At 40.1% G+C, this 9,311-nt stretch overlaps 1 protein-coding gene across 1 annotated transcript; it reads left to right on the top strand.

The window, feature by feature from the left end:
• The first annotated feature begins 176 nt into the window (after positions 1-176).
• Positions 177-7,372, top strand: LOC135486008 (allene oxide synthase-lipoxygenase protein-like). The gene is made up of 10 exons (XM_064768450.1): positions 177-260; positions 534-629; positions 1,535-1,631; positions 2,335-2,452; positions 3,063-3,152; positions 3,811-3,871; positions 4,660-4,765; positions 5,696-5,961; positions 6,379-6,542; positions 7,258-7,372. Exons 1-10 carry the CDS (start codon positions 177-179, stop codon positions 7,370-7,372), a joined length of 1,197 nt encoding a protein of 398 aa, XP_064624520.1.
• The last annotated feature ends 1,939 nt before the right edge of the window (positions 7,373-9,311 follow it).

The following is a 9,311-nucleotide window of genomic DNA, read 5'->3' on the forward strand; positions in this document are numbered from 1 at the left end:
GTAGAACAATGGTAATCTAGGTCTAGGTGTAAGCGGACTGGCAACAGAGGGACCGTATATTGGACTAGCACTGAATTATTTCGACAGCATCAAGAGCGACGAAAGGTTGGTTATGTAACTGACGGTCGCCACCTGGCTGCCTGAGGGCCTCCTGGGTTGATGCCACACGTTGTATAATGGCGAATTGCCGTGGTCACCATCCATCTGGTGCCAGTATCTGGTGCTCGGAAAATGTAGTGTATTTGACGTCGGGAACACGCGTAATACCAACACAAATCAGCGGGATCGGCTGAGATTTTGCAAATTATACTGAAATCCGATTCTGTCGAACTACGAGGAACGAATTTCCAATTGTAAAATACTTTTTCTGAGTGTGTTATACTGTGCGTGTAGAAAAAAGACGTGTACTGTTTGTACTATGAACCACGAGTGTTTATTTTTGCGGGTTTACTCGATTCGTGAAAATATAAGTGTATTTTTGAATTAATCTTAAACGAAATTCGTGTAGAACTACGGTGATATTTCTCTTGCAGATGTGCCAGCCTCTTGGTCTATTCTATGCGACCAAAGATGACGAAATGATTGCAATCGCCATCCAGCTGTACCAGGAAAAGGGAGATAAGAATCCAGTAAGAAATGTCGAGGTCAAATCCCCATGAAGTTAGCTAGTCGACTGATATTACACAAAACATGAAATTTGGAAAGCTGAATCCCTGTCTACAAACATCTGCTTGCTGATTTTAGTAAATTTTGTATATGGTCGGGTTGGACACAACCAAATTGCAGGGTTTGGTAATGCTGGCATTGCTTAACACGAGCAAAGAGAAGCAAACTCGTTTCAACATGTCTATTCTTAAAAACATGACGTTTTCAATCAAACAGTCAATCAGAGCAGAGCTGGTGATCATGTGTTTAACTAGCTCTGCCAGATGGCCAATAATTTCTTGGCAATGTTAGCACTTGTTTCCTTATATACGTGGACGTCCAAACCAAATCGGAGCAAATTCTAAGTTTGGTGGTGTTTGCAAACAAATGTGTGAAGAAGTTCGCTTGTGTTCATCAGGCATACCTCACTCACTGAAAAGACAAAAAAACCCGATCATAACTTGACGTGTCTGTGATTTCAATCCACCCAACATACTGCCATTATAATGATTGAAGAGATTCCGGATACATTCGACCACTTGCACAGAAGTGTCCGATAAATGAAATAAACACACGGGGTCGGTGTACAAGGTACATGTACCGAGGATGACAATGCACGACATCAACGACATTACCAACTTGCTATGCTGTTATGTAAGCACCTGAAGAAAACGCCCCAATTTTACGTAATTCTTAGTGAGACTTTTGTGTTTATTCCTTTATGATAACCCTCATGAAGCAGGCTTTTGTATCATTACTAAACACACTCATTCAATGTCTGAGCGTATTTTACAAACAATCCAAAAACCCATTTCAGGAGGATGCATTAAAATGACACTTTTAAACAACATGTTTGTACATATTTCACTTTCCGCCTCAATACTTGCAGGTGTTTCTTCCGAGTGACGACGCTAACCTGTGGACGATGGTGAAGCTTTGGTACAACATGGCGGATTCCAATCAACACCAAGCTGTGACCCATCTAGGTAAGTAAAAAATAGGCAGGTTCTCCAACCCGCAGGAAGTGAAGAAGTACGAACAGTGTAAATATTTTGTTGAAAGGCCGAGTTCCCTGATTTCTTATGCGACTATGTATGAAAGCCGAGTGGGAGTGTCCCAAAAATGAATTCGCGCATGACCTCGTATTACGTACTTCGCCGATCGTAATAGTTGCAAAACCTGCCTATTATCTGGTGTTACTACGTCATTATTTACACACGCTGGGCTATAGGCGTTCTATGTTCGCCGTCAGAAGTAAAAATCCACATATGTTTGGGTTCTGGCTCGAAAACTATACTAGGCAGGTCGAATTCAGAGACTTCCGAACCAAAAAGACATCCGACCGATGGTTATTGGTCCAACGCCTAAACAGACGAGAATATTTATTAGTATAAATAAGGTAAGGTTGGTGATATACATACCAACCTCGTAACCGTCAGTACTTCACATTTTAGATTCTCATCCGAAGCCCCAAAATCTTGGAATCGTACTGTAACCTTAGTTAAATTGGAGCCTTAAATTGATCATATCTGGGGTAGAACTTAAGTTGGCTGAAAAGTATTGCCTTTCAAAAGCAAACCTGGAGATTGGGTCATTTCCAAATGACATATTAAAAAAAAAATATTTATACTATTCTCAGCATTTTGCCATTTGAATCGCAAATTCCATTCTATTCTGTCAATCCTACAGGGAACACCCATCTGAAAGCGGAAGGTGTAAGCATTTGTACTCACAGGAATCTGTCGCCGTCGCATCCAGTCTTCAAGCTCCTCGCGCCGCACTTCATGCACATCATGGCTATAAACAGGTGAGTACATGTAGATGGGTACACCATGGTGTCCGAGTGGTACTTTATCCATAACTATAACCAGAGTCTTTATTTGAAAGACTCTTCTATAACTGATACCAACGTATTGATTTCATTGACACAAACACCTATAGATTGGGTTAAGAATGGGTCATTTGTATTATTAAGGCCAATATTACCCAGCTGTCGGCTGCCTAGTCACCTCCTATTCTACATTAGTAGTTTCCATCAACAAATTTTACAAGAAAGGAAAAATTCTAACTATCTGACTGAATTATCAGGCTTTTCCGATGTTGACTCCGATTCGACCCGAGTTAGCTCTCCATGCGTCGATCCTTTCCATGTGGTACGATGCACTAGGAGGCGCTTCCTGGAGCCATGGATCTACCCTGTGACGTCTTGGTGTAGATATAGATTTTTCCGACTTCACGCTGATAGCGCTTGATTGCCTCCAGACTCAGGTTACATTCATTTATTTTTGGACGGGGAAAGAAACCCTCACGGAGACCAACAGTTTCGTCTTTTCGGTTTTGACTATGACTATAATGCTATCAACTTAACTTCAACACCTGTTACAAATAGCATAATAATCATCTTTTTATCTTTTAAGAGAAGCTTTAAAAATTCTCGCTTCTGAAGAAGGATTTTTCAACCAATTCTTCGCTATCGGCTTGGACGGAGTGTGGACATTGTTAAAGGGGTAAGACAGTACAGTTACAATGGTAGCCTAGCTAGGTCAATCGGTTTCTCTCGATACATATAAGAAACAAATATTCACACTGCTGATAATCCGATTTGTATAAGCTAAATATATATGGTTTTTCATCATGACAAAATTATGACCTGCAAACTTTAAAGCATTTTCTCACTTTGTCACCATGCACTACTAAATTATGTATGAATAAAGAATGCGGAAGATATACAGTATATAAATAGCCACTGTTGTTGACACTAGAATAGGTGTAATCGATTTGGTTGTGGAATTCCCAGTACCCACGTCGGAATTCTTCCATCCTGGGCAGTCGTGTGCTTGTTCGCTGTTGGTTGAAGCCAGCGGATTACTAGTGGAGACTGAACCCTTCGTCAACCTCTCTTGTGCCGTGAGACTTTCCCGTTGCATTCGTATCATTGCGCAAGCAAAGTGGTGCTGCCAGCCGCGCCGAGAATAGGAAGGAGAGAGTCCTAATTCACATAATTCAAATGAAATTCTTTTAATTGAATGCACCTTATACAGGACATTCAACATTCCTTTATTATCAAATCTGGCAAAGTAGTCATGTGGAAAAGGGCAAGTTTTCCACGAGAACTGGATTTTTCTCTTGATTTTTTCTAATCTGACGATATCAATTGACTTACAGGACCGACAGCTTCCGTCTAAACGTCGACAGTCACTTACCAAACGATGTGAAGGCCCGTGGGGTGAGTCAATTTAAAGAATGGCTATATTGCCGACGATAACTTAGAAACAAACAAATATGTAGAAATGATATTCCAGGTAGCCGTGTTGATCGTTGATCGTTTATGATCAACTTATTTGTATTTTCGAGACAAGCTTTCGACCTTACCGAGTCTTCATCATGTTTGAGGCAATAACATTAACAGTACAGGCTTAATCTGTAGAAACGTATTTAACTAAAGAATCAGTAATCTTTGTGGGATGCAAGCAGTTTGAAAAACACGACTACGTGTAGAAAATTGCGCGCATGAGATACCGGTGATTCTCCACTAAATACATGTATGTTCTGAAAATATACTGCTTCATGGAAAGACTACCATAATCGTGGGATAGTTGTTTCTGTGATCTACGAAGTATCCTCTAGCTCGAGATTCATCATTCTTTCTACAATGCATTGATAACTTAACCATCCCGCATCAAACAAATTTAATATGAATGAAAATAATGAAGAGTAAAATGTATTCCCATATAAAAACACCTGATGCTTTACACATTCTGTCTCAAAACGCTTAATTTTGATTCCCCAGGCTAACCCAGAGAACCTTTCTGTTGAAACAAAGGCAATACTGCCAGTGCAGGGGTGCTATATACATTTGGCCATTATCCAAGGCCAGTGGAAGCTACCAAGTGGCACTGGCCGAGCTTCGAAACCACCATCTTCCGATCACAGGTCAGACGCTCTTCAACTATGACACCACGCTTCCCATTTAGTCTAAACATGTTAATGTACTGACAAGATTCACCTTTTTAGATGGACGACCCCGAGGTATTGAGAAACTACCCTTACCGTGATGACGCTATCCTCTCGTGGAACGCTCTTCACAAATATGTAAAGAGTACAGTAGCACTTTACTACGGTAGGTTTCATCATCATCATTTTCATCACAATGCAGGTTTTTTTCCCTTTTCCGGTCTATCACCGCTCAACTAAAAGTATATGCGAAAAAATAGTGCTCGCGAGGTGGTAGTTTAGTGCGTTATGGTAACTTGCCTTTTTTTTCCTCCTTGTACTTACTACAATGTCAAGTAGTCCTTTAAGTCGTCAAGATGGACGACCCCGAGGTATTGAGAAACTACCCTTACCGTGATGACACTATGCTCTCGTGGAACGCTCTTCACAAATATGTAAAGAGTACAGTAGCACTTTAATACTACGGTAGGTTTCATCATCATCATTTTCATCACAATGCAGGTTTTTTTTTACCTTTTCCGGTCTATCGCCGCTCAACTAAAAGTATATGCGAAAAAATAGTGCTCGCGAGGTGGTAGTTTAGTGCATTATGGTAACTTGCCTTTTTTTCCTCATTGTACTTACTACAATGTCAAGTAGTCCTTTAAGTCTTCAATTTATATACATATTTACAAGTGAAGTCTCTCAAGCCTAGTGCTCAAAGATAGTGGGGCTTTCATCCCACCACCGATCCAATCCCACCTTAAAACTGTCCATGGTGCCGAAACTTACTAATTTCTGTGGCATGCTGTTCCAGTCCTTTGTTACCCTGTTTATAAAGAAGTTTGCTCTTAGACCTGTTCTCGCCGTCAATTGTATAAGTCTCAGGATGTGACCCCTAGTAATATGCGGCGCCCCCCTTGTTTGCTACATGTAGTTTTGAAACGCCTAAACTGTTTGCAGGAGGGGAGCGAGAACGGTTGAATGCGACGGCTTAAACTGATCTCTGAGAATTATTAAAGTGAAAAAAATAGGCCTAATTTGTTTTTGCCAAGCGTAATGAAAAAACGAAATGAAAAATCTAGGTCATCATTCGTACTATTTTCAACTCCTCTAGAGAACGATACGACTGTACAGGAAGATCATGAGATACAGCAATGGGGCAAGGAATTGGTAGCTCCTGTTTGCGAAGGTGGAATTGGAATGAGAGGCGTCCCGGGAAACGGAAAGTTCCAAACCGTCGCAGACCTGGTCGAAACTATCACCTGCATCATCTACCTCTGCAGTGTGAAGCACGCGGCGGTCAATTTCTCGCAGTACGATGAGTACGGATTTCCCGCTACCCGTCCGTCGCACCTGATGGGAGAACCGCCTAAGAATAAGGTAGGTTGGTTTGAGTAACGGCCGACTCAATAATTCATGCGCGTGCGAATACACCCTCGTTAACGGTTGTCGCCTACATATCATGGTGTCGGGCTTTGGTAGTGAGCTTTCGCTATCTTGGCTCATGGCGAGAACATACTAATCACGAACACTTATGATTTTGCGTATGATATTTTATTTGGATAAGCTGTTGGTGACATTTTGTACCCGGTAAATGGATTTTGATTATTGAAAAGTGGCCAATTTTGAGACGGTCCCTTAAGGTGAAAATACAGTATACATGTATATGTTAGAAATACAAATCGCATAGTAAACCACTGTTTTTCAATGGGTACAATTTAAAGCCGGTGTATTTATATCAGTAACTTCCACTATCTTATAATGCTGTATCATTGGGAATGAACATTTTATTTGCAGGACCCACTCACGGAAGGACAGCTATTGGCGGCGCTTCCCGATAAACTGAAAGCTTTGATAATTGCTGCAAACGTGAAAGTCCTATCCATGAGAGCTACGCAACCACTTGGGTATTTTGAGACAACCTATCTGTACGACCCAAGGGCACTGGAAATTGCCAGCGAGTAAGTGTATTATGAAACATTCTTCCGCGGAAGCTCAAAAGGGTCATTCGAGATAATTCAAAACTTGACAACGAAATTCAGAACTCGACCGCAAAATTGAAAATTTGACTTCGAGATTAAAAAATTTAAACCAACCAATTAAAACAACGCGTTTGGCATAGGCAGGTCAGAATCAGGATCACGTGATGTTTGCAATTCGCCTTGCGTATGCATCTTTGCCTATTCTCGGTGATATTCGGCTTGTGTTTCCATAGGTTTTTGAATGAAATTAGCATATTTAGAAAATGGTGGGAATGACCGATCTCATTTTGCACTGCCATCTTGACGATCGCGTACAAATTTGAACATGGCAATATGAAGAAGTAAGAAATGTTAATTACAACACTACGGAGGTTATAGCCAGCCAATTTTTGTGTTGGATACTGCTTGCCATTGGTCAGTTTTAAGTAATGAATTTCGAAGTTAACTAATTAATTTCGAATATCGAATAAACTTTTCTGGGCTTTCGTATTCTTCACTGTCTTTTTCATATATCAAATATAACAACGAATTTGCATCTGATAGTGATCCAAAACTGTCGAACTTGTTACAGAATACTCATGAGCTTATGTGCAATTTTGAAATAAATGCAGATGCGTTCAAATTCTATTAAGCGAGTTGCTCGTGACGCCTTCGGTGTTAACTCGATCCGTTTTTAATTTTGTGGCTTTTTCAGTTTGCGTGAGGACTTCTTGAAAGCAAGCCTAGTCATTAAGGAGAGAAACAAGACGAGGAAATACCTGTACGACATCTGTGATCCAATTTTCATGCCAAATTCTATCAGCATTTGATCAGCTTTATCAATCATTACGGACACTATGCACCAAGCGGACATTTTGGACCGACATGCAGTATGTTGAAAAATCACTTTTGGTAAATGCAACAATCATATATTTTGTTTCTAACACTACTTGGATACACGGGCCAAATGCTCAATTGTTATAACTGACCGAAATGTGAGGGAGATTTGACAATACCGCTTAGTATAAATAACTAGAAATTATGCCACAGGCCTGGAGAGCTTGAAACACTCATATAAACATAAAACCCCGAAATATAAACATAAACCCCGAAAAGTGCTTGGCTAGGCTACCTTCTGTAAAACAACATGGTAAACCCTTAAAGACAATTATACACAGTCAGAGTGCTTCTTAAACTCCTCTGTTTGGGAAACTGATGCAGTTGTGATTTTAAACATCAGCGTAAAAAGCAGCCTTAAGTACAGAATTCTACCGCTAGGTTTTGACATTATTGGTTATCTACGAAGTGAGTTTGGTCAGGGGCATGATCATATGTGTATAAATTTTGGTTTTGTGAACAAATAGACTGTGCTCATGTTGACAAATGCATACCCGAGATGCGCCGAGCAAACCCGTGGAATCGATGTCTACCATGCTGTTAGATCATCTAGGAATTCTGATCACAATCTGAACCCCTCTATTTTCTATGATACTTTGTGTTGGTGGATGTATTTTCTCGGCCTACGTGGTGCTAAAGAAATTAGTGTCTTACTGTTAATTAGCAGTAAGTATTACTACAAAAAAGGCATAATAGATGTAGGAGTCGAAAATGATGTTTATTTATCTAGCATAATATTCTGATGATAGCCATGGTCCGATGAATGTATTTCGAGGGAGACACTGTAGGTAGGTGCTGGGGTAAGCTCTTTCCCAGCGTTTGTCTTTATTTATCACTAATTAACGCGGTAAAAATCGACAGTTTGATAAGTGATGAGAAACTGCATGGGAGTTTAGGGCCATGGTGTGAAAGTATTGGTACTTGATTTATGTGATAATCATATCACGTACAATCGTAGTTCCGACGTACATGTACCGAGGGATATTACAGACCCATTTCGGCGACATTATATTTGACCTACCTTGGCGCCTGCCATAGTTTTCCTTTAAGATGCTTGGAATTTCAGAACGTCTTTGCGACGAAAACGGATTAAACTGTTAATAACTTAATACTCGCGCTACAGCTTGGTTAGTGTTACCAAAGGTTTTAACTAAAGTCCATGCATTTATTCATTCTTCGTTCTTTACGTTTCGGCCCTGGGGTGCAAACAGCTAGTCAATTGTAGACAAAGCCGATAGAATCTCATCGTAAATTTGAGTGTCAGCCATTTCAGCTAGAGGTATATAGGTATACACATGCGTGCGCTCCAGAGTCCACACCTTTGCTGACAAATGATAAAGAATGGACAATAAAGTAACTAAACCATTGCAGACAAAGCCAAAAGAATCTCATCGTAAATTTGAGTGTCAGCCATTTCAGCTAGAGGTATATAGGTATACACATGCGTGCGCTCCAGAGTCCACACCTTTGCTGACAAATGATAAAGAATGGACAATAAAGTAACTAAACCATTGCAGACAAAGCCAAAAGAACCTCATCGTAAATTTGAGTATCAGCCATTTCAGCTAGAAGCATGCAGTCCGCTATCCGATTTAATCTCATTCATTTTCTTGTGAAGCATCCATTCTGCATTAATTTTGCACAGTTACCATAGTTTCTTGATATGAAATGTGTACGTTACTGCTGCCTTATTTGAATTAAACTTTGTAGATATTGTGCACAAATTTTGAAATGAAACGAATAAAAGTTCATCATTTTGTAAACCATTCTTTCAAATTACTTCTTTTTAAAATTTCAATGGCTGTTTAATAAATGATCTGGGAATACGTTCAAGGCGATAAAATATGACATTGAATACATCCACTAGCCCTT

Source organism: Lineus longissimus, chromosome 4, assembly GCF_910592395.1.
Source record: "Lineus longissimus chromosome 4, tnLinLong1.2, whole genome shotgun sequence".
In the NCBI taxonomy this organism is placed as follows: domain Eukaryota; kingdom Metazoa; phylum Nemertea; class Pilidiophora; order Heteronemertea; family Lineidae; genus Lineus; species Lineus longissimus.